The sequence below is a fragment of the Chiloscyllium plagiosum genome, unplaced genomic scaffold (assembly GCF_037043375.1).
Source record: "Chiloscyllium plagiosum isolate Xiang-an unplaced genomic scaffold, Cpla_swu_hap1 HiC_scaffold_14, whole genome shotgun sequence".
In the NCBI taxonomy this organism is placed as follows: Eukaryota; Metazoa; Chordata; class Chondrichthyes; order Orectolobiformes; family Hemiscylliidae; genus Chiloscyllium; species Chiloscyllium plagiosum.
This window is the reverse complement of record NW_028270152.1, coordinates 34,932,550-34,958,930: the sequence shown is the minus strand read 5'-3', so window position 1 is coordinate 34,958,930 and position 26,381 is coordinate 34,932,550. Positions and strand designations below refer to the sequence as shown.

The following is a 26,381-nucleotide window of genomic DNA, read 5'->3' as shown; positions in this document are numbered from 1 at the left end:
GATGAGGGTAATACATTGAAAATTTGAGACTCCATATTGATGCATTTATTCCTATTTTGTGCAATCAACTTGTCAATATTTTTTATCTTTCTCCGGAAGATTATTTTTGTCCCCATGCTGTAAGAGTCACATTTTTCCAGTTAGATTTTATGAAAAAGCAAAAACAAATTGTATTCACCATTTTTGATATGAAAATATTACTTTAAGTCAAAGGAAAAAAAGTAAACTTAACCTCATTTAATCTAAGAGTACCTGTACAACCTTGTAAAAATTGGTATTTCTATGTCAACCACACTGGACAGTGAAAATACAAACAATGAAAGAAAATGCAAAACTGCACAAAGATGTATTTTGACATGATTTTTAAAAAAAAAACGCTATCTATAATGATTGTGATATTAAAGTTTGTGGTTTGGAATTACACTTTGATTATGAATCATACAATGTGCAGAAGACCCAAATCTGCATCTTTATCTTAAATTAACAATTTAGACAAGCTTAGAGAAAATTGAGCCATTCATCAGGCTTTTCTGATTTAAGAATGACTTTGAGGTTGGATGCCTTTGGAGCCATTAGTAAGTTGGTTTGGAAATAAATCTTGTACTTCAGGGGCATCTACCCTACAGTGTGTGACTCCTGAGCTCAAGTAGCTCAGTCCTGTTTCTGCTTTCTGTTTTTTTTTTGTTTGGCTGCCTTGTCCTCTTTAAATTTTGAGGTTCCAGAACACCATGTATTAATATACCAACATTCGCACTGTATAAAAATTGATGGGATTTTGTTTGTCAACATGGCTTTATGTACCTATCTATTTGCTCGAGTACAAAAGCTTTGATAGCCCTGTCACAGGAATTCAGTCACCCTGAGAAAGGTTGTTTTTTGAAAATAAAAGGAATTTTTTTAACATGTAATGTCATTGTATAAAACATACTCTGCCACCATTTCCTGCTCTCCCTGACTTTTCCTTTTGAAGATTAAGTCAAATCATTTGAATTGTGTATTCTGTTTGCCTGGTTTTATGTTCTTGTAATCAGTTAGATTTACAATTAAACATTTGCTGCTACATCAAAGTACATAAATGCTGAAAATAATCACATTTAGTTTGTATCAGTTCTAAATTAAATTTTGTATATTAAATTAGCATTTTTGTTTGTGAACCATCTAGTGACGTGCAATGAAAGCAGATACAAGAATTTGAGTAGTTTGAGGTTTTCCATTTGATCAGTTATGTTTTGTAGTCTGATCTTGGATTGTTAGTCCTTTCTGTCGTATTAGCTAATATCACCACTGCTAAAATATTAATAGTTGATTCAATATTGAATATAGTGTTTGACTTTTTTTTCTTTTTAGACATGTCAATTTGGTGACTCAAGTATTTTATCAAGTTCTCCAGGCATACACAACTCTGTAGGCCTAGCAGTGAAAAAGTCAATAGACGAACCTACCTCCTCTCCAGCCCAGCACCACAACAAGGTAGTTTTACTGAGTGATAATTTTAACAACAGCAATTTGGATTTATAGAATAGCTGAATGTACTAAACATCCCAAGACACTATTCAGGAGTTTTATCAAATAGAACTTTGACGCTGGGCCACAAGGATTTTTGGGACACATGAAAGTGGGTTTAAACAAGAAATACCAGAGCGCAGGATCACTGAAAATGCATCTACCGATGACAAGTAATGGAAATAAAGGAGGCCACAACTGGAGGAGTGCAGAGATCTTAAAGGGTTAAAGGACTGGAGGAAATGGGAAGACGTTGAGACCCAAGAGATTTGAAAACTTAAATGAGAGTTTTGAAGTTGAGACATTGCCAGGCTGAGAACCAATGTAAATCAGCAAGCACAAGAAAACTATGAAAATGGTCCTTCACGTGAGTTAGAATCAGACATCAATGTTTTGAATTGCCTCCATTTTATTCAGGGTGTATAACCTAGAAGGCTGACCAGGTGCACTGAAATAGTGAGCTGTCAAAATAAGAGGTGGATGAGCGTGTTAATAGCAAAAAACTGTAGAAAAGACAACATTCATTTTTGGTGATGGGCATGGAATCAAAAACCGATTTGCATTTCAGACTCTCTGGTTTGTCTTGTCTGGTGACTCCATTAAGAGTAGTTCTAGAACTAGAGAACCGCCTGTGTAGCAGGAACCACTGCCTTTGGTCAGTACTTAATTAGAGGAAATTTCTACTTCTCCAATAATTATGACAATGAAGATGTAAGCAAATATTTTAATACTGATTCTTTATTTCCTCTTTTAGCATATTCTTTCAGGTACCAAACATTTGACAGTAGAGGAGTTATTTGGAACACCTGTTTCAAAAGAGCACTTAATGAATTCTAACCAAGAAATATTATTGGCAACACAGCCAGACACCAAATTAAGAAGTCAAAACTTAGGTTTGCTACTCCCTTATGAACATGCGACAGAACTTAAGCAGTTGGGAAGCCCCGAGAGTCTGAATAACAAAATCAACTTTTCCCGATCAAATTACCAAGAAGATGCTGCACAAGTATTGATGACACCGGCTGCTCTCCAAAAATCTGATGTAAAAACTAATCCTTTGTACAATATTTCTGCCAGTCCCCTCTTTCAGTCTTCGCTAACTTTTGAAGCTACTTCTAATCAGAGTGTTGCCACCATCAACACTAATGGCCACAGTCAGAATTTGCAACAAGAAGTCAAAGCAGTATCACCACTGATGTGCCCAGCTTCTTCTGAAATAACATGCACTAACCAGAACCTGCCTTCAGGAAGTAATCCAACTCCACAGAACAGCACTGGTGAAAGAAGCACTTCAGATATTGGATCTCAAGGTCATGAGCTGCTTCAGAAACTCAAACTGACACAACAGCATGATCAGCAGCATCTCGGCAAACCATCATTAGCGGCCAATTTTTCTCCAATACTTGTTACACCAGAAAGCTTTAAAGAACCAAACGTAAGGACCACAGAAACTTCATTACAGGTACAAACTTTTGAAATGTCATTTACAGTTAATCTCCTGGGATGCTGCAAACTAGGAATCAAGACCAAGTTCAGTACTGAAGTCAAAGGTTTCAAGAGTGGGTGGTTGGTTAGTCACAGGAGGGCAAGGGAGAAGGTAGATGTCAAGAAATATAGTCAGCTTTGCAATAAACTAGATTATTGCACTAAGTCATTGGCATAAAAGGAATCCAAGTATTTGAATGCAAATGTGAAGAAGCCAGGCACATAAATACCCTCCATGTTCAGTTACCCTTTTTTCAGTGCAAAATTGACTAATGTTTGTTTTCCCAATCTATACGGGAAAAGATGGAGCCAGATTCAGATTGCTGATCCAATAGAGTATGGACACACAAAACAAGCTTGCTTATCATCTGCCAAGCTTGTTATCCCGAAGAGACTTGCCCCTTCTGGAAAAAAATTAAGACACATCACGGAAGGCTACCTTTGTTTTTTTAAAGAAAACTTAGCAAAACTTTCAAACCACCTTGCTTTTGATATTACCCTAGCAGGCAATATCAAAATCTATTACCTAGTGGAAAAGCAAGCAAGGCTTTTGTGTCCTTTATGATCTTAACCAATTATTTTACTTAAGAAATTAGTTAAGATTCTGAAGTTAAATGTGATCTAGTTGAATGTGTCAAATTGACAAACACCAGAGAGCATGTGATGGGTATAGCCAATTGCCAAAAAAATTCTCATCCAGGACTTATTCCCTGTTACTAACAAGGTAAAACTGGGGGGGAAGAAAAACATTCAGCCCAACTGTTTTATTTTCTTTTTATAATGAAATCCCACTATAATGAGTTCAAGTTGTTATCTTAGGCTAAAGCTTTAACACATGCAGTCCTGATTATTGGGAATCAATCAACTATAGTTCCACAAGATCAAGTAAGTAGGTAGGGTTTTCTAGTTTTATTGTTTATTCTTTAATTCATTTGTTTATTGACTAATTTATTTTGTATGGATGAAGCAAAGAGAAGAAGGATCCATTAGTTCCATTAAATTTATGCTAAAAGTAGAATTTGATTTATTGCTATAATATTTTTTAGAAGTTGTACTAATTACCTAATCATCAAATAGCTGCACCACAAATTGAATCTTTCTGGTGTGTTGAATTCATGCAGGGTCTGCAAGAACAATTTTGGTAGTCACACTTCCCTACCTTTCACCTTGTAGCCTTGTAATTTTAATTCTTACCAGATAATTAACCAGGACCCGTTTTAAAAGCCATAATCAAATATACTTTGACCACACTTGCTAACTGCGTGTGGTGCAAAAGAAATTTGTCCTATTATCTCTCCGTTTTGCCTTTAACCTTAAATTAGTGCTGTCTGGTTCTTCACCCAACTGACAATGGGATAAGTTTCTCCCTACCTATCTGTGCAGACCTTTTTTCACAATTTCGAACAGCTCTATCAAATCTCTCCATCTTCTCTAAGAAGGTAGCTACAAATTCTCTAATCTATCCTTTTGTAACAAAAGTGCCTCGTCCCTGGAACCATTGTAGGAAATCATTTCAGCACCCTCTCTAAAGCCGCCTTACTGTAGTGTCCAGAATCAGACACATTGCTCCAGTTGAGGCTAAATCAGCTTTTAATACTTTCCATCTCAACTGCTTTCTCTTTGTATTGTATGACCTGACTGAAAAAGCCCAGGATCCTGTATACCTTGGCCACTTTCTCAGCCTGTCCTTCCACTTTCACTGATTTCTGTGCATATAACTCAATATCCCTCAGCTCCTATTACCTTCAGAATTGGATTATTTATTACATTTCTTCATTCTTTCTCTCAATATTTTAATTTCATCTGTCAAATGTCTGTCCAGTTTACCAGCCTATGTCCTCTTAAATTGTACTTCTATTCCTCTAAGAGTTCATGATATTTCAAAGTTCTGTTATCTTCAGATTTGAAACTTTGCCCTGCATACCCATCATACCAAATGCTAGATCATTAATATAGATTTTCTGGAAACCTGTGGTCCAAATTCCAGTCCCTGGGGAATCTCCACTATATAACTTGCTCCAGTCCCAAAATAAACTGTGTTCACTGATCTTCTGTTTACTGTAACTCAGCTACTTTTGCATCCATATTGCCACATTCCACAATATAATGTTTTATATTCACTGGCCTTTAATTGTTGGGCTTATCTTTTCATCTTTTTGAATGACTGACATTTAAAATTCTCAAATCTAGTTATGTAGGAGGATTGATTGATAAAGAGGAAGTATGGTAGGGATAAATTGTTTAAGTTGTTAGGCTGTCATAGTGAAGTGCAGCAAGGATCAATGCTGGGGTTACAGCAATTTATGGTTTATATTGATGCTGATTGTCATTGAGGAGAATAAACTAATGTGTCTGAGTCTGCTAGAGTTACAAAGCTGACCAGGTTAAAAATCACAATGCTAGATTCTCGTCCACAGGTTTATTTGGAAGAACTAGCTTTCAGAGCAGCTCTCCAGGTAGCTAGCACCTGATGAAGGAGCAGCACTGCGAAAGCTTTTACTTCAAAGTAAAAAAAGTAAACCTATGGCCCAAATTCCAGTCCCAAGTATAACCCTCCCTCCCTCCAGGAAATGTTGACTTCTTCAGCTCCTGATGCTGCCTGGCTTGCTGTGGTCTTCTGGCTGCATCCTTGTCTACTTTGGATTCTCTTTGCAGTTAATTTGGTCTCTAACGGTGTTCTAAAGCTAGCTGGGATTGTAAGTTTGTGAGAAGGACGCAAACCCAAAAAGATGAGTGGAGTGCTTAGTGAGCATAATTATGGGAAAGTGCGAACTTAAGTCACTTTCGTAAGAATAGAAAATAGTTTAAAAGGCATGAAACCTCTAACTGTTGATGGTGAGAGGGGTTTGGGTATACTTGCTTGCACAGGGAATGTAATGTTAGCATGTAGATGCAGCAATCAGTTACAAAAGCATATATCATGTTGGACTTTATTAGAAGAGGATGGAATACATGAAAAAGGAAGTTATTTTATATTTTTATAGGGCTCATGTGAGCCCCATACTTTTTTTTTCTCTTTTGCCTATTTGACTACTGTTATACATGTTCAGGTCAATAATACACTTGATCAATGAAGCTATTGTTACAACATTGGGTCAATGCCTCTGCTAATTTAAACCCGACACATAGAAGTCCATCTCGCGTCGTAATCTGTTAAATTTCGAGAGGCAAAGAACTAACCCAGATTTCACTACTTAAAGTAAAAATTAACACTTTTATTCGAAGTCCAACAGAGAACATTAAAACCACTAATTACACCTCATTTCTCTTAACCTATATTTTACATACCACTCTACAATACAGGTCCAATTCTTTTTAAAAACCCGATTACATAAAAAATCACATTTCAAACCCAGTCAGCTCTGTTGATGGTCATCTGTCATCTCTTCTGCCTTCTGCTGCACAACTTTTCTTACGGACAGGTACCTTTCAGTAAGCTATTTGGCTAGCAGTCTTTACTTGGTCTCTCCCTAACTGTTCAAAATGTCAGATCGTTTAATTGGTTTGATGTAATCAAAACACGAAATTCAAATTCGATTGGATTTTGGTATCTTGAGCATAATTTAAATTGGCTGAATTTGAATTTGTTTTTGTTCCATGGTAACCCAATGCCAACTACTTGTTTCAACCAAACGTTACATTGTTATCTTGTTCAGCACTTTGTGCTTTCAGTCAGTCCTTGCTAGCTTCCTCTCTCTCTTGAAGGTACAATACACACCTACACTTTCATAACACTATGAACTACAATTACTCACGAATTGATCCCTAAACTGCTTTTACTGAGAGTGCATTGAATAATATGAAAAAATATAGTTGATTATAAACAATGAAATGAAATATGTAGTCAGCTATTGTATTTGAGTTAACTTCCACTAATAAGAAAATAAACTTGATGCAGAGGTGTCTCAGGATTCTTGGGACCAGGAAGAATTTTGTAATGAAGTATTCTCCCATTATCTGATAATAACGAGTATTAACATGAAAATAGAGATGCTTTACATATGGTGCTATGCAGTGAATCAAAACATGGCTATCCTTTATGTAGGAGCATTCAGAGTTTCTGAAAAACTAGCTTTATCGTCTGAACTTATGGGGCATTATGGTAATGAAGTTATTCCTGCTCTGAAACATTATTGACCATTGACGCCTCTTATTTATATACTTGACGATGAGGAAAAAATATTGTTTAAATCCCAAATTCCAATAAACTGGGATTGTTCAATTCTGCAATTGTAATTCAAGAAAAACTGAAGCCTTTATTCAATGACAAGTCTTCATAACTTATTTGTAATAATATCCTATGCAAACTTTGTAGCTTTATATAATTTTATATCATTGTGAATTGTCTCTAAAACAAATGTAGTTAGTGGGCTTCCTCTGTGTGATGAAACAAAATACTTTAAGCAGTATTTGTATGATTTTAATCTGTTTACTCCCAAACCATGAAATTGTCTTTTTCTCTCACAGAAATTGCCAGACCTGAATTTTTAACAGCAATTTCTGTTTTTGTAGGAAAATGGTGCGTTTAGAACCCAAAATTTTGAACCCCGCGTTAGCTTTGTATTTTTAAAACTGTAATTTGTAAAAGGTTTACTTCAGTCCCAATATGCACTGTAAAACATCAGTTGTTAATGTGTTCATTCTATTGACAAATTATGAAATAAGTATGGAAAAATTTAAAATCTCACTTATTCGGATGTTCAGATTTCATAAGCCAACTTGAAGAAAACATGGATTTATATTCAAATATTTTATCATCATTGCATTATTTTACTTCCGTTCATTGTGCATTTTGATTAGAATATTAGGATTGGCCTGAAATCAGCCTAATCAGTTTTTTGCTGACAACAAATGCATTTACAAGAAATACATGAAGATGCCAACAAAGAAGGTGTAGGTTAGAGGGTAGAATTTATCTTTCCAGCTTTGTCAGGCCACAAAATGTACTTAAATTTTGTTGTTCTTTTATAGGTGGTTCTCACACCAACTACCACCTCCTCAGTTGGTCCATCCATGCTTTTGTCTCCTGGTATGTTCAAACATTCAACCGGAATGATTTCAGAAACTGAAAGGAAATACGGTTCAACTTCCCCTTTAACATTGGCATCAGAATCTCGATCTTCACCGCTACCAACTGTTCTCAGTAAGACTCAGCTTCAGGAAGCATTAACTCATCTAATAAAGGTAATAAAAAGCCTTTTATATGAATGCACTCTATCTTCTTCAGTTGGCTTTTTGTTTTAAATGATAAGTAAGTACGATCTTGTTTCCTGTCATTTGTCTTGTCTCCTGTAAACCTTATCAGGAATGTGCCACACAGGATGAAGCGTTCATATAAAAAAGAATGACTCTTAAGATGTGCATGTGAGGGCAATGTGGCAATTTTCAAGCGCCTATATAATACAAGAAATAGGTTATACACAATGCAGGGAAGTTAAAGGAAACTTTGGTAGGTGGAAAGAGCAATGTGAAAGAGTTCTGCAATTGTATTTAAAGAAAAGCTGAATAAAATCTGAACTGGCATATTTTTGGTTTATTAATAAGAATAATATTCTAGGCATATTCTGTGATTTCAACCTAATTGCATTACATGGCATAGCGAAATTAATTTTTAGCACAAACTCAGTGGGATGAATGGCCTCCATCTGGGCTGAAAGTATTTTATCATCCGTTTTAATAATGGGCATTCTGTTGCTTCTGATTTATGCTCACTCCAAGCTCAACTCACTTAACATTACTTCATAACATAGTGATGTGTTGCTGGCAAACATACAGCATCATATCTTTAATATTACTGCCTCTGAATTCATGCTGCTTAGGATTTCATCATTTTTCTAGCACCACTGTGTGGAATTCAAATATTATGTGTTATCCAATTTATGTTTGATATCCTGCACCCTGCACATAAAACTTTGCCGTTGGCAATTTGTGTAATGATTGTGAGAAACAGGATTGCCCAAGTAGCATAATCTATACAGACTTCAGTAAGGCGCTTGACAAGGTTCCTCATGAGGGACTGGTTAGCAAGGTTAGATCTCACGAAATACAGGAGAAAGTGAGGTCTGCAGATGCTGGAGATCAGAGCTGAAGATGTGTTGCTGGAAAAGCGCAGCAGGTCAGGCAGCATCCAGGGAACAGGAGAATCGACGTTTCGGGCATAAGCTCTTCTTCAGGAATGAGGAAAGTTTGTCCAGCAGGCTAAGATAAAAGGTAGGGAGGAGGGAGTTGGGGGAGGGGCGTCGGAAATGCGATAGGTGGAAAGAGGTCAAGGGGCCCCCACCCCAGTCTGACCTATCACCCTCACCTTAACCTCCTTCCACCTATTGCATTTCCAACGCCCCTCCCCCAAGTCCCTCCTCCCTATCTTTTATCTTAGCCTGCTGGACAAACTTTCCTCATTCCTGAAGAATGGCTTATGCCCGAAACGTCGATTCTCCTGTTCCTTGGATGCTGCCTGACCTGTTGCGCTTTTCCAGCAACACATTTTCAGCTCACGGGATACAGGGTGAACTAGCCATTTGAATACAGAACTGGCTTGAAGATCGAAGACAGAGGGTAGTGGTGCTGGAGGGTTGCTTTTCAGACTGGTGTGCCACAAGAATCGGTGCTGAGTCCACTACTTTTCATCATTTATATAAATGATTTGGATGCGAGCATAAGAGGTATAGTTAGTAAGTTTGCAGATGACACCAAAATTGGAGGTGTAGTGGACAGCCAAGAAGGTTACCTCAGATTACAATGGGATCTTGATCAGATGGGCCAATGGGCTGAGTGGCATCAGATGGAGTTTAATTTAGATAAATACGAGGTGCTACATTTTGGAAAAGCAAATCAGAGCAGCACTTATACACTTAATGGGAAGGTTCTGTGGAGTGTCGCTGAACAAAGAGACCTTGGAGTGCAGGTTCATAGCTCCTTGCAAGTTGAGTTGCAGGTGGTGAATAAGGTGTTTGGTATGCTTTCCTTTACTAGTCAGAGCATTTGAGTATAGGAGTTGGGGGGGGGGGTGGGCGGTCATGTTGCGGCTGTACAGGACATTGGTTAGGCCACTTTTGGAATATTCTGTGCAATTCTGGTCTCCTTCCTATTCGAAGGGTGTTGTGAAACTTGAAAGGGTTCAGAAAAGATTTACAAGCATATTGCTAGGCTTGGAGGATTTGAGCTACAGGGAGAAACTGAATAAGCTGGGGCTGTTTTACCTGGAGTGTCGGAGGCTGAGGGGTGACCTCTATAGAGGTTTACAAAATCATGAGAGGCATGGATAGGACAAATAGACAGGCTTTTCCTTGGAGTGTGTTTGTCCAGAACTAGAGGGCTTAGGTTTGGGGTGAGAGGGGAAAGATATAAAAGAGACCCAAGGGGCAACTTTTTCCACATAGAGGGTGTTGTGTGTGTATGGAATGAGCTGCCAGAGGAAGTGGTGGAGGCTGGTACAATTATAACATTTTAAGAGGCATCTCAATGAGTATATGAATAGGAAAGGTTTAGAGCGATATGGGCCAAGTGCTGGCAAATGGGACTAGATTAGGTTGAGATATCTGGTCGGTATGGACAAGTTGGATCAAACGGTCTGTTTCCGTACTGCACGTCTCTGACTCTATGACAAGTGTATGATGTAATACTCTCTAACCCCTTTTGATTCCAAGTTCCTGGCCATGTTTAAGGTAGAAAAACCTAAGGCAGTTTATATGTGATGTTGTCAAAAGAAACAATGACTTTTGAATATCCTGAAAACTAGGTTTTTTTTGTAGACTTCTTCAAATTCCCTGGGATCACTATTTAACGTGACAGTCTTCCCCCAGCTCCAGCAGTGCTTGATTACTCTCTAATTCAGAAGAACACATCTCGAACCATGATAAAATTATTCAATTGATCAAACTTGTTTGTACAAATTGTGTACTGTAAACATTATAACATTTATTTCACTTCCTGAGGCATGGTTCAGCACAATTTATTTCTTCACTCATCTCCATTGTCAAAGTTCTTGAATATTTTCATTTCACAGACCAATATGCGAATGTTGAATGTAATATCAAAAGAATCTATGAGAATCAGACTTACAATGGTTACTGTGCTCTTCACCAATGTTCCCTCTAAGCTTCATGGGCATGCAATGGCTCAGGTTCCCCACACACTGGTGTGTCAACCAACTGACTTCCTGTTCTGGAAGGCCCTGCTGTGCACAGGATTCAAAAGGTCCACATAGTGGCAAGAAGCATCAGTGGGTACACAGATCTTCTGCACTCTTATTTTCTTGGCTTCCCATTGACAAGGTCCAACGTTTTCCTTCTTTCCACCACAAGAACGATCACTGGAAAACCCATCACCAAGATTTGTGTGCAAGGCATCATCAAGAAAGATTATCATTATCTTATTGAAATCACTCAGAACTCCGATTTCAGCATATGATTCTCTATTTTCAAGCTTTTTATAAGGTATTATCTACTCACCTTTGGAATTTCTTTGTGGCCAGACTAAGCTCCAGCTGTGAAAATTTGCTTTAGATGTTTTCTGTATGCTTAGCCATTTAAGCTGTTTGAGACTCCTCTGTTGATCCATCTTATCCTTGGTAGCAGCCTCATTGTACTGTCCAAATCTCGTATGACTAATTACAATAGCATTGAAATCTCCTCGAAAAGATTTTTGGTATAGAATTACGTTTGACTGAGCATCCTAATTCCCAGGTCATATTTGAAAGCTCCAGAAACTTAACAGCCAATTTTGAATTATGTTTAAATTGACTGAGAATCTCTTCTTTTTTTGAAGCTGCTGGTGTCCCATCAGATCTGATGAAGATTCATCTAGTCTCGGGGCTAGCTTGCTTTCATTTCATGGATGCTGCCTGACCTGCTGTGATTTCCAGCATCTGCAATCATTTGCTTGTATGTGGGATGGTGTTGACTGGGTTGGATTTGTCCTGCTTTTTGCGTACTGCTGGGGAATTTAATGATATTTAGTGCTTGCATCCATTTCTTGATGCAGGGAGTTGAATTTGGTGAAGACTTAGAAAAATGAGAGGAAAGGTGGCCCAACAATGGCTTACAAAAGAAATTGGGGATAATATTAGATGCAAAGAGATGTACAAAACTGCCAAAATAAAGACCAAATGTGAGGATTGGAAACCTTTTTGCAGCTCAGCAAAAGAGGATCAAGAAAGGGAAAATAGAGTATCACAGTAAAATTACAGGGCACAAAGAAACTGACCATTAAAGCTTAGCACAGTACAGCACAGGAACAGGCCATTCGACTGACTGTGATGCCAGTCTAAACTAATCCCATCTGCTAGCACATGATTCATATCCCTCTATCCCCTGCCTGTTCATGCCTGCCCAGGTGCTTTCATCTCTGCTTCCACCACTTCCCTTGCCATCTACCACCCTCTGTGTAAAAATAAATACGAGCTTGCCTCGCTTTTAAACTTCCCCCTTTCGCATTAAACCGAGACACACAGGTTTTTGACATTTCAATGGGAAAAACCTATTATATTCCATGCTATCCATTCTTATGTTACATACTTCTTCTATCAGAACTTATCACCTAATGTTGTGGTTCTGTTCGCCGAGCTGGGAATTCGTGTTGCAGACGTTTCGTCCCCTGTCTAGGTGACATCCTCAGTGCTTGGGAGCCTCCTGTGAAGCGCTTCTGTGTTGTTTCCTCTGGCATTTACAGTGGTTTGTCTCTGCCGCTTCCGGTTGTCAGTTCCAGCTGTCCGCTGCAGTGGCCGGTATATTGGGTCCAGGTCGATGTGTTTGTTGATAGAATCTGTGGATGAGTGCCATGCCTCTAGGAATTCCCTAGCTGTTCTCTGTTTGGCTTGTCCCATAATAGTAGTGTTGTCCTAGTTGAACTCATGTTACGTGGCTAGTTGGTGTTCATGGATACGGATCGTTAGCTGTCTTCCTGCTTGTCCTATGTAGTGTTTTGTGCAGTCCTTGCCTGGGATTTCGTACACCACGTTGGTTTTGCTCATGCTGGGTATTGGGTCCTTTGTCCTGGTGAGTTGTTGTCTGAGAGTGGCTGTTGGTTTGTGTGCTGTTATGAATCCTAGTGGTCGTAGTAGTCTGGCTGTCAGATCAGAAATGTTCTTGATGTATGGTAACGTGGCTAGTCCTTTGGGTTTTGGCATGTCCTCATTCGGTTGACTTTCCCTTCGGCATCTGTTGATGAAATTGCGAATACATTGTAGAGATGTTTTTCTTCCTCTTTTTGCAGTTCTGGTGTGCTGCAATGTGTTGTGGCCCTTTTGAATAGTGTCTTGATGCAACTTCTTTTGTGTGTATTGGGGTGGTTGCTTTCGTAGTTCAGGACTTGGTCTGTGTGTGTGGCTTATCTGTATACCTCTGTGGTGAATTCTCCATTCGGTGTTCTCTGTACCATCATGTCGAGGAATGGGAGTTGGTTGAACTGTAAGTACAACAAACTTTTATCTACCCAGCTCCATAACCAGCGCTCCTTGAACATTCCAGAAGGTTCCCCTGGCCTCGGAAACACCATTAGCCATGCGGCTGATGCAGCTACCACCCTCACGCTGATTGATGATGTCACTTCTGCCCCCATCATGGCCACTCCCACAGCCACTTCCGGCCCTCACATCATCGCCAATGCCACATGCACAGTGACTTCCGCCACCCCTACTGCCGTGTCTGCCACCACTTCCGCCCCCACCAGCGCCACTCACCTGCATGCTGCTGACACGCCCCCCACAGACCCCACTGTCACTATCCCCACCCCCCAGAACCCCGAGAGGAACACTACCCCTGCTCATGACTCTACCTCCATTCCCCCCACCATCACACCCACTCCAGGTACTGGCTCCGACCCCACTCCCAGCTCTACACCCACACCAGCTCCCAGCTCCCAGCCCTGCCGAGTTTTCACCATCCCCCCAGACCTCCCCCTCACTGAGGACGAACGATCAGTCCTCAGCAAAGGACTCACCTTCGTCCCCGTCCGTCCACGCATCAATGAATTTAATACACGCCGTGACATCGAACAATTCTTCCGTCGCCTCCGCCTCCGAGCTTACTTTCATAATCAGGACTCCCGCCCACCTTCCGAGGACCCCTTCGCCCACCTCCAACACAATGCATCCACCTGGACACCCCGCGCTGGCCTATTACCTGCCCTCGACCTCTTCATTTCCAACTGCCGCCGGGACATTAACCGCCTCAACCTGTCGACCCCCCTCCCCCACTCCAACCTCTCACCCTCACAATGCGCAGCCCTCCAATCCCTCTGCTCCAATCCTGACCTCACCATCAAGCCAGCGGATAAAGGGGGCGCAGTGGTAGTCTGGCGCACTGACCTCTACATCGCTGAAGCAAAACGCCAACTCGAGGACACCTCTTCCTACCGCCCCCTTGACCATGACCCCACCCCCCATCACCAAACCATCATCTCCCAGACCATACAGAACCTCATCACCTCAGGAGATCTCCCACCCACAGCTTCCAACCTCATAGACCAGGAACCCCGCACTGCCCGGTTCTACCTCCTTCCCAAGATCCACAAGCCTGACCACCCTGGCCGACCCATTGTCTCAGCATGCTCCTGCCCCACTGAACTCATCTCTAACTACCTCGACACTGTCCTATCCCCCTAGTCCAGGAACTCCCCACATACGTTCGAGACACCACCCATGCCCTCCACCTCCTCCAAGACTTCCGTTTCCCCGGCCCCCAACGCCTCATCTTCACCATGGATATCCAATCCCTCTACACCTCCATCCGCCATGACCAGGGCCTCCAAGCCCTCCGTTTTTTCCTCTCCAGACGTTCCCAACAGTACCCCTCCACCGACACTCTCATTTGTTTGGCCGAACTGGTCCTCACCCTTAACAATTTCTCCTTTGAATCCTCCCACTTCCTCCAGACCAAAGGGGTAGCCATGGGCACACGTATGGGCCCCAGCTATGCCTGTCTCTTTGTTGGCTACGTAGAGCAGTTGATCTTCCGTAATTACACCGGCACCACTCCCCACCTCTTCCTCCGCTACATTGATGACTGCATTGGCGCCACCTCGTGCTCCCGCGAGGAGGTTGAGCAATTCATCAACTTCACCAACACATTCCACCCTGACCTTAAATTTACCTGGACCATCTCTGACACCTCCCTCCCCTTCCTGGACCTCTCCATCTCCATCAGTGACGACCGACTTGACACTGACATCTTCTACAAACCCACCGACTCCCACAGCTACCTGGATTACACCTCTTCCCACCCTACCTCTTGCAAAAATGCCATCCCGTATTCCCAATTCCTCCGCCTCCGCCGTATCTGCTCCCAGGAGGAGCAGTTCCACCATAGAACACACCAGATGGCCTCCTTCTTTAGAGACCGCAATTTCCCTTCCCACGTGGTTAAAGATGCCCTCCAACGCATCTCATCGACATCCCGCACCTCCGCCCTCAGACCCAACCCCTCCAACCGCAACAAGGACAGAACGCCCCTGGTGCTCACCTTCCACCCTACCAACCTTCGCATAAACCAAATCATCCGCCGACATTTCCGCCACCTCCAAACAGACCCCACCACCAGGGATATATTTCCCTCCCCACCCCTCTCCGCCTTCCGCAAAGACCGTTCCCTCCGTGACTACCTGGTCAGGTCCACGCCCCCCTACAACCCACCCTCCCATCCTGGCACTTTCCCCTGCCACCGCAGGAACTGTAAAACCTGCGCCCACACCTCCTCCCTCACCTCTATCCAAGGCCCCAAAGGAGCTTTCCACATCCATCAAAGTTTTACCTGCACATCCACTAATATCATCTATTGTATCCGTTGCTCCCGATGCGGTCTCCTCTACATTGGGGAGACTGGACGCCTCCTAGCAGAGCGCTTTAGGGAACATCTCCGAGACACCTGCACCAATCAACCACATCGCCCAGTGGCTCAACATTTCAACTCCCCCTCCCACTCTGCCGAGGATATGGAGGTGCTGGGCCTCCTCCACCGCCGCTCCCTCACCACCAGACGCCTGGAGGAAGAACGCCTCATCTTCTGCCTCGGAACACTTCAACCCCAGGGCATCAATGTGGATTTCAACAGTTTCCTCATTTCCCCTTCCCCACCTCATCCTAGTTTCTAACCTCCAGAAACTCGATCCCCTGACCTGTCCGGACTTGTCCGACCTGCCCAGCTCCTTTTCCACCTATCCACTCCACCCTCTCCTCCCTGACCTATCACCTTCATCTCCTTCCCCACTGACCTATTGTACTCTATGCCACTCTCTCCCCACCCCCACCCTCCTCTAGCTTATCTCTCCACGCTTCAGGCTCTCTGCCTTTATTCCTGATGAAGGGCTTTTGCCCGAAACGTCGATTTTGCCTGTCCTCGGATGCTGCCTGAATTGCTGTGCTCTTCCAGCACCACTGATCCAGAATCTGGTTTCCAGCATCTGCAGTCATTGTTTTTACCTCTTTTATGTCTTCTGGCTACTTGCCCTTCCATTTCAGAATATTCTGTAAAAATATGAAGGGAAAGGATTAGTAAAGACAAATGTACATTCCTTACAGTCAGAAGATTGAGAAATTGTAATGGGGAACAAATAAATGGCAAATGGCAGAAACATTGAACACCATTCTGCCTTCCCAAAAGAGGGCACAAATAACCTTGTGGAAATATTAGGGAGCCAAAGGTCAAGTGAGACTGCTGAATTGAAGGAAATCAGCACTGGGAATCTTTGACATGAGTATGACCATGGATGACAATCTGTTTTTTTTGATGTGGAGGAGTCTTTGTTGGACAGGGGTGGGCAAAGTTAAAAATCACAACAGGTCATAGTACCAACAGGTTTATTTGGAAGCAATAGCTTTCGGAGTGCTGCTCCTTCATCAGGTAGCTGACAGCGCTCCAAAAGCTAGTGTTTCCAAATGCTTCCTCTCTAAGAACACTTGGGCACAGACATAGTTGCAGCAGAGGGGCAAGCAGTCTAGTACAATATCCCCCTCCATTGCTTGCTGCCTGGGCCTATTGAGCGTCACCTTGGTCAGGCCCAGGAACAAACGCACAAGATTTCCTCTGCTCTACCCACACCACACTATGTCCAAAGATCAGGAATGTGGGGCAGATATGCAACCAAAAATAAGGAAATGCAACTGCCAAACGAACATATACATGAGTATACATACTCCACGCCATAAAATGAACACCTTAATCTACAGTTGCAGGACTCTCCTGCATGCAATAGCCTCCTCTCCATGTCTCTCCACACAGAAAGTGGGACGATTCCTGCATGGAGAGCATTCGACTGGAGTCTGCTGCCACCCAGTGGTAAAACAAAGTGCTAATACATAAGACTCAGCTCTTCTTTTATATATCCAGAGTGCTATTACGCAACTCAACAGCTTTTCCCATTGTGAAATCACCTCTGGCAATTTTCACTACCAAACCAGCACCAACAACACTACCAAATCATGCTTATTTTCCAATTGAATCATTTCACATGCAATGCCTGGCAAAGGACACTGCAGATCAGCAAACGTGGGTAAAAAAGTTTTGGGAAAGAACACAGCTGCTTTTTTTTTTCTTCCTTTTTAACTTTTTTTCTTTTGCTCTGTATAATTGGAAATACTCTTGCACACAACTGATTATTTTATTCTCCCCATCACAAAACCACCTGTTATTTTTCCATCTATTAACCACGACCAGTAAATTACCTGTGTTTCCAATTGAATAATTTACATGTGAAGCCTGTTGCGGGCAATGCAAACCATTGAAGGTGCAGGAGTGGGGAGAGAACTCCAATTGGCATCAAACCTGAAACTGTTCTTGTTGAACCTTAACAGTGTCAGCATTTATAACACTGACGATCTGTATTGCTCTGTGGAAAGTACGGGAGAACAGAGACTAATGGAGTCGGTTTGAACATGAATGGTGTAATTGCCTCCTCTTGACTTCTGACATTGTATCATTCAATCTGGCTAATTCCTTTTCTGGTCCCAGTGTTACATAAACCATCATATTTCATGAAATATTAAGTGTAAACTACAAAATTGCATATGACAAAATAAACATTTGGATATTTCAACAAGTGAAGTGTTAAGTCCTTTATGTCGTACAATCTTTCAGTGAACTCATGATTGTTATCAATTTGATGTTAACATGCAATATCAGGTATACTTGTAGTTGAGTTCTCTGCTTTAATAGCTCGTCCATCTTGTCTTGAGATACAAGGGTAAAGGTGATTTCAGTCACCAAGCTAAATTTGTCAATCAACTGATAGGACTTTCAACAGATTAAAATGGTGCCGACTTATTATACAGCACCTTGTGTGTTGAGATCTGCAGTGGTTTTTACTGAGTGGGTTATGGAGCATTTTGGAGCTTTGTTTTACGATTGTTGACTTAATATTTGGTTAACTTAAACTTGCTTTCCAGAATGCATAGCCATTTTCTATGTGTTCAGAAGCAGTGGGCCCCTTGAATGGTATTGTTGGATGACCACGAGGACTAACCTTTCATGCCTTTTTCAAAATAATGAAATGCTTTAAAAAAATCAGCTGATCTCTTTTTGTAGAAGTGAATAGTCCTGTTCAACGTGGAATAATAACAAAGATGGAATGTCACTTTAAATGTAGCAAGCTTTCTGCTCTAAAGGCCATCATACACATTTTCTCAACATCCTCTTTCATCTGTTTGTTAATAAGTACACATTTTATTTTTTGACAATAGTTCTTGAATATATGCATGTAAATCAAACCATAGTTGTAGTACAAATTGACTAAAACTATTAACAAAATAGTGAATGACTGGTGTTTATTGTAAGAAGGTTGCAGTATCATGTCAAAGCAGCTGGTGACCAAAAATGTTTTTATACAAGTTGTTTTTTCTTTGACATAGCTGAAAAGGCCTGTTTGCCTGTGTTTATAGGGAGAACTGATGTGCTCAAGGGCAGGTCCGGTGCTCATTTTTGCACATTACATCAGGCATTTTCCTCTTAATTTGCCCATAACACCATTCACTTTCTCTCTCTTGGTATCCCCTTTTCATTGTTTATCCGTTAACAAAATCTGTACAACAAGTGCAAACACAGTGGTGACCATTGGGAAGAATGACTATGACTGCCATCTTAAAGCCATGGCACTTCACTCTATGGTTTTCTTGTCTCTATTGCTTCTCCATGGTACAGAAGAATTTTCGTTGAGACCATTCTATATCAATAACCCTTAACATATATAGAAGATGGTTTATGGAGATTAAAAATATTTCTGTATCACAAGGACATACATTGTTCAAGATGAATTTTCTTTGAAATGTGAAGGAGGTTGAACCAATTTCTAAATACAGTGACATCTGGTGACGTTGGGCTGAATGGTCTTTGAGCATTAAATCTATGCCAGCAAGTTATTTGTATAAATTCGGATAGCTCTTGTGAACTCGTCTTTTTGCATAGGGATAGAGTACTACAAATTAGTAGTATTTTATGGTGAACATTCCTGGTAGCAGCAGAAACGACTAAGAAAATTCATCGTGGTTTTACATTAACAAAGTCAATATTGAAAATGTTAAGAATTGAGTTTTTTAAAAATCTGAAAGAACTGCAGGTGCTGGATATCTGAAACAGAAATTGTAGGAAAATCTAAGTCTGTTAGCATTTGTAAAAAGAAATTAGAGTAAAAGTTTTGGGACCATTGATCTTTCTTGGGAACCCTTTTATCTCCACGTGATTTAATTTTTGTTTTTGGAATTAATGGGCTCTTTTTCCAAAGAAATTTAAGACCAAACCTTGACTTCAGGTTGCGTTGACATTAGAATTTAATCTGTTTTTTTAGATTATGCACAAGTTAGAATTCAATTATACAAAGACCTTGTGAAATTACAAATGGTCTTCTGGAAACTTAATTAACTATTTTACATTCACACTTGTCTCATTTCAAGAAGTTTATCGTCCCCATTGTAGTGACGCATGCCTTTCTATCAGATGACTAATAATCCTGCATCTAAGCGTGAGTTGAGTTAGGAAGCTATTCAACGAAACTTTGTGAAATGGGAGCACGGGAAAGCAACTGATGAGGTTGAATATGTATTGCTCTTTGTCAAAATCTTAAGTTTTTTTTAAAAATCACTCCAGCATAATACTACAGTTCTAAGGCAGTGGTATATCATTCTTTCAAAAAATTTTTTCTAATCAATGTATTCAGATGTTATACCTCTAGAACAGGTGGGACTTTAAACCCAGGCCTCTGAGTCCAAGAGGCAGGACTCTACCTCTGAGCCACGAATCTTCCTCAGTGGCTACTAAATTGTTCGTTTCGTCAAATAACAACTATCTGTGCATGACAGATTTATTTATTCTTGGTCAAGTTTTCAATATGACCTGCAGCTAGCTTGGACCAATTTTATTATTAAAGATAATCTATCCTTACCATATGGCCTTCCACAATGTGTACTTTCTTCATGTCTACAGATGATATGAAAATTCATGATAAAACAATGTCTGGAACATAGTCGATAAAATGCCCAACTCCCTGGTGTAAACTTGCATCTCTCTATATGAATGCTTGTGACAAAATGCACTTGTAAAATTAAATCTCATGTCTCAAGCAAGAAATTTGTCTTTGTAGAATCACCTGAAGTGTTAGGGTGCAGTAGGAGGCTTTTTGGCCCAGTATGCCTGCATCAGTTGTTCAAACAAAAATCATTACCTCATGCCAATCTCCTGCTTTTTCCTTATACCCTTGCACACTCTCCTTTATCTAAATAATATTTAATGTCCTCTTGAATTCCTCAATTGAACCTTGCTCCACCACAATTCCAGGTAGTGTATCCAGACTCTAACCACATGCTGAGCGAAAACATGTTTCTCACGTCATTCTTGCTGCTTTTGCTGATCATTTTAAATTTGTCATCTTGCCCCTTTCATGAGGGAAACAGTTCTCTCTATATGCTCTTTCAGCCTGTTCATGATTTTGAAAACCTTTATCAAGTCTCCTCTTTGCCACCTTCTCTCCAAGGAGAATAGTCTCCACTTCTTTTAATCTATCCTAACTGAAGTTTCTCATCCTTGGAACCATACTTGTTAAACCAGTTCTGCGTTCTCTCCGATATGTACACGTCCTTGGTGTCTTGTCAATTGATGAAGTGAATGACTAACAAAAAGATTTGAAGCTCCATCAATTGTCGTCTAGATTCATGATGGTTATTACATGAAATGTTTGCATGGTGTATTGGTCATTAATGTAAATATGAACATTTCCATTTTTGAAGGAATGTTTTTGATAAAAGTAAGATTACCTACCTTTTTGCTGTGATAATTTTAAACATAATTAAAGGCAGCAGGATTACAAGGGAACCGGATGTAAATTATGATTTTGAATGTTAGTTTTTTTTCTTGTGAATAAGGCATGGACATATGACATCGGAACACAAGAAAATTACAATGTGGATTGATTTTTGTTACATTATACTTGTAGCACATTTCTGAGTCTTCTAAGCTGTGGATGACTTTCTCCATAGAGGTTAATCATGACTTTTTCACAACAGAACATTATCCACTGTCTCCAGATCCGCTACCAACTTTGACTCTAGTACTTCATCCTTGGGCTGAACATATTGTCCCAAGATCCATTGCAGATTGGCACACTATGATCTAAGCCTTTGCAACCCAGAAAAGCCCTTCAAGGTTTTTCTTCCTCTTCGATCTTTGCTTGCTCCAGGCTTTGTAATAAGTCACTTGCTGGAGAAAATTGGGTAAAAGCAAAGCATTTTTTTCTCCACTATTGACACCTGTTGCAAAATGAAGGGAGCTAGCTCATATGATGCATGTAGCATACACTACACAAGATTGGGAAATCTTGAACAACTTGAATGCTTTGATGTTGAAAGAAGCAGTTTCTCTCATTTCTTTCAGGTGTGTTGTGGGTCTACCCTTAAATTGCAAGTTAAATTAAGTTACATGTTTATTGGAATAGGAGACAAATGTGGGTAATCTTATGCAGTTGAATAAAGCAATGGTGTGTTTGTTTTATTAAATTATGAACTTTTGACTTTCAGAATGACTCTGATTTTCTGAACACAATCCATGAAGCCTATCTACAAATTCTTCGAAAGAATGTAGGTAATATCAAATTATGAAAAACAACTTACTTTGAACTACAGGAGTAACAGGTCTTCACAAGTACAAATAATGCAAATTGCTGTACTGAGCAACATTTATACTGTGAAAATACAACTTTACTTCATGATACTAATTGTCTTGACTTCTACATTCGTATTTTGTGAGCATCAGTCTTTGTTTACATCGAAAAGGTATTACTCTATTTTCAGTTTAAATATCATAAGCACTTCTCAAAATATTTGGTAAAACAGATGTGTGTGTATATATTATACATATATACGATGCCTTAAAAGGTACAATGAGTTATTCCTATTTTTTCTCTATAAGGAACACGTAAAATGACGTGGTTTTACATTGGTACCTTTTTGGAATTTGTCTTTTGTTTATCTATTTGTTTCAGTTGTTCTGTCATATTTTAGTCATAAAACAAGTATTCTGTGGAATTCTCAATTTTTGAAAATACAACTTGCTGTACACTTTCAAAAGCAATAGTAGTTTTTATTGCTTCGATGCAGAGGAAAGTTTTTTTGGTAGATTTTCCAATTAAGTAAATTTGAAATGCTTTACAAACTTGTATTTGAGTGACAGACTCTCCTTTCAAATAAATATGCAATATAAGTTAAGTTAGTCTATTTATGGACATCACTAAATTCCTTTTCAAATCATTAATTAGTTCTTATTCCACTGACCCTGTATGCTTACTGTACATTGCAAATTCAATTCAAACTTTTAAAGAAAAGCAGTCATGAAATGAAGAGAGTTCAAAACTGACCATGTTTTATAATAAAATAAACTTGCGCATGTTTGCATGTCTATTACAATCACTGTAAGCAGGAAAATCTGATGACACTTTCTTGGTTATGGCACAAACCTCTACCCTATATTACTAGCTGTATATTGAATTGATACAAACTGTGGCTGCTTTTACATCTTTTCAGGCATGTCAAAATCAAAAGGGAATTTCCCATCTAAGCAAGTAAAATATAGGTTTGCATGATATGTAATAGTCAATTCAAGACTGTCAATACACCAGACTGTTTAAAATAATATATCTGAAAGTTATTTGTAGTCACTGATCCTAAAAATAGTAAACTGGTAAACTTATTGTAGTGTCAATATACAAGTTCACCTTTTGAAGACTTGGAAAAATCCCACCAATGGGGAGTTAACCTGTACATTGAATATAAAAATAAAATTGCTACTGTGCGTAGTTGTCATTTAAAAAGTCATTTAAAAAGTATCTGATATGCAGAATGGATGTATCTTTAAACTTTGAGGGCGAGAAGAAAGGGGTCACCTTAAAGACCTGATTAAACTTGTACTCCATGATTTTGAAAAGTGGTAGAAGCAGGAACAGGCCATTTGGTCACTGAGGTCTGCCCCTGATATTTAGCAATGTTATTGGCTGATCGAATGCAAGCCATCAGCTCTGATATATTAAAAATCTACCTCCTTTATGATCTAGCTTCCACAACACTCTTAAGTACAGAGTTTTTGGATATCATTCCCCTCTGGGAGAAGAAAATTCTTTGTATCTCCATTTTAAATTTTGTCCCCTTGTTCTGTAACTCAAGTCCCTAGTTTGACATTAGTGGAAACATCTAACTTGTTGTAAGGGTAAATTTATCAAAGGTACAAATCAAATGTATAATCATTGTAAGAGAGCTGATGGGAACAGTTTTTCTACTTGAACACTCAATTTGTGACTGTCAATTCATAATGGTGTCTTTTTGCATTATACCAGCATATTATTGTGAACTCCATTTGATAGTGAAGCAGAATCTTCAGCTAGAAGAATGTATGTCAGTTGTTCAATAAACTAAAAACATTTTATCATACTGTTGTCACATCCTTTAGTAAATCAAAATCCAAGGGTTGGATCGTATTTCTCAATGTACCATGATTATAACTTGTTTTTTGAGGAAAATTTAGGTAGATATTAGTTGTGATGGCTTTAATTAGTAAATTGATATGGCCTAATGCATGTCTGTTTGCAACCAATTAGCAAAAATATCTTTCAAATTCACAATTTTGTTTAAACAATCTGCATGTTTTTGGGGTTTAACCTTCCCTTTTACTTAATCTTCTCAAGACTCCTTCCCTCCTTATCTCTCTTTTTTCCCAGCAACATTTTTAGAGGGAAAAGCATGTTGAAATACTCTTGTTTGTGCTGTCCAGTGATTGGTCACAATGGGGACCTTTTTATACTATGTATAAAATGCTTGTACTCAGCACATCTCTTCTCTTCCCCCATACTTCTCCTCCTGCCAAGTTAAGATATGGAACATGACAGCATTTTGTAAAACAAAACGTCAATCCATCATTTAGCCATTTCACAACTTACTCGTTGTTTGCTTTGTATGTGTGGAATGTATGCCACGTTTGTGGATTTTCACTCCTTATGTACAATTTTTTTTCAGAAAATAGCTATTCTGTGGAACAATGGGTATTTTGATCAAGTTCATTTTGTAATTCTGCAATTATATTTTTCTAATAAATTTGTTCTTTAAACCTATGATAAAATTGTACTGGTCTGTGATGTTTTTAATAAGCAACACATAGATTAACTTGTGAATTCTAAATTGTCAAGTCTTGTCTAACTTATTGTTTGTGCAATAAAGATGCATAACTTATATGCATACTCTTGAATTGGGTTTGTACCACACTTGTCAAGAGGTGTGAAGTCATTTCCAGGACGGATATTGTTGGAATTGACAATGAATGGAGGAATCACTATGCATTTGTTCATGTAACCATTAATTTTGTCTTGAATTATTGTTTCTAAAAGTTTCCCCACCATGAAATTGAACTGACTGGCCTATAGTTTCTCAGCTTATCTTCACATTCTCCTTCAAAAAAAGTGTGCAACATTTGCAGTTCTCTAACACCACCAAATCTAAGAAAGACTGAAAAATAATGTTGTCGTCTTTGGTAAAGACCGATTTAAAGTAATCATTCAATACCTGAGCTATGCTCTCTACCACCATGTGTAAACTCTTCTAGTTCCTAATCAGCTCCCCTCCTTTTAACACACTTTTTCAACTTGTATACCAATATGATGCTCCTGCTGCTTTTAACAAGGTTAGGTTGTCCTTTTTTTTTTCTAGGAGGTACTAAAGACACAGGCTGCAAAATGTCTGGATTGATCTACTTGGGGAAGCTTTTAATTTAAAAAAAACATACTGTACAATGAAAGGGGAGTGGCCAGTTCTCCCAGCTCAGCTTTAATTTGGTTTGGTTTTAGCAATCTGGCTGTTCAGAGCAAGCAGTGTCAGTTTTGAGGCTGCTGGTCAAAGAAACCGCTATGTGGAAGAAGGTATTCCATCCTGAATCTCTCTGCCATCTCTCTTGTAAGACCCAATGTTTAATTTTTCCTTTTTTTTTGTGCCAAGGGGTATTTTTGGGGATTGTTGCAAATAGTTGAAACAACATCATTAAGTTGGGATAATCTGTTCGGTTTTCGGATAGGTTGTTATTCTATATTCTGTTCTCTCTTGTTTGTATTTCATTTTGTAATCTTGCAAATAAATTCTGTTTTGTCTAAAACTAACTGATTGGGCCAGCTGTGTCACTCCTGGAACATCCACTTTGCTTAAAACAACTAGAAAAGTTCGGCTGTGGGCTACTTGAAATGTTTTGAGGGGGTCTGGTCTCTAACACCAATAGAAAACTCTGGGATTTCCTTTTTATGCTAGCTGCCAGTCTCTTTTCATACTCTTTACTTTTATTTATCTCCTCTTAACTTTCAGCTTTGTTTTCCATTGTATTTTCTATCTGACATCTGTCAAAGCTCACTTTTCTGTCCTTATCTTAATTTCTATTCATTTTATAAAACCAGGGAGTTCAACATTTGTTTGTCCCACCTTTCTGTTTTGCGGGAGAATACCTCAACTATCTGAATTATCTCTAGGTCAGCTACTGTGATTTTGCTGCCAGCTTTTGGTTCCAACTGCCAGCTTTTGCTGCCAGCTTTTGGTTCCAACTGATTTCATACATTCTTCATCCATTTGGCTTTTCTCAAATAATTATTACTACTCTGGATTATTTTGTCTTTGTGGAACCAGCCTACACCACATGATACAACAAACCCTTAGATGATCATCTATGAACAGTTGATCTACCTCATTCCCAAGAACCATGTCTTAGAAGTGCTTCCTTTCTCATTAGACGAAAAAGAATACCACTGTGGTTGGGCCTCCATAATGGCCATCACTCCATATTACAAACCAGCCCTCCAGCCAACTGAGCTAACTGACCCACAACACTCTTTTCCCAGTCAATATTTGGACAATTGAAGTCATTTGTTATAACTAACCTGTAATTTTTGCACCTTTCATA

The 26,381-nt window shown here is 39.6% G+C and overlaps 1 protein-coding gene across 4 annotated transcripts in view; it reads left to right on the top strand.

The window, feature by feature from the left end:
- Positions 1-24,558, top strand: part of dcp1a (decapping mRNA 1A) — a 72,986-nt gene extending 48,428 nt beyond the window's left edge. For 3 of the 4 annotated variants that reach the window (XM_043708056.2, XM_043708055.2, XM_087994286.1), the window contains exons 6-9: positions 1,348-1,470; positions 2,258-2,965; positions 7,960-8,172; positions 21,980-24,558. In XM_043708056.2, coding sequence (XP_043563991.2) covers positions 1,348-1,470; positions 2,258-2,965; positions 7,960-8,172; positions 21,980-22,060 — 1,125 coding nt within the window. In that variant the 3' untranslated portion in view covers positions 22,061-24,558. The remainder of the gene's footprint in view (positions 1-1,347; positions 1,471-2,257; positions 2,966-7,959; positions 8,173-21,979) is intronic. The other variant, XM_087994285.1, reaches the window with a different exon arrangement.
- The last annotated feature ends 1,823 nt before the right edge of the window (positions 24,559-26,381 follow it).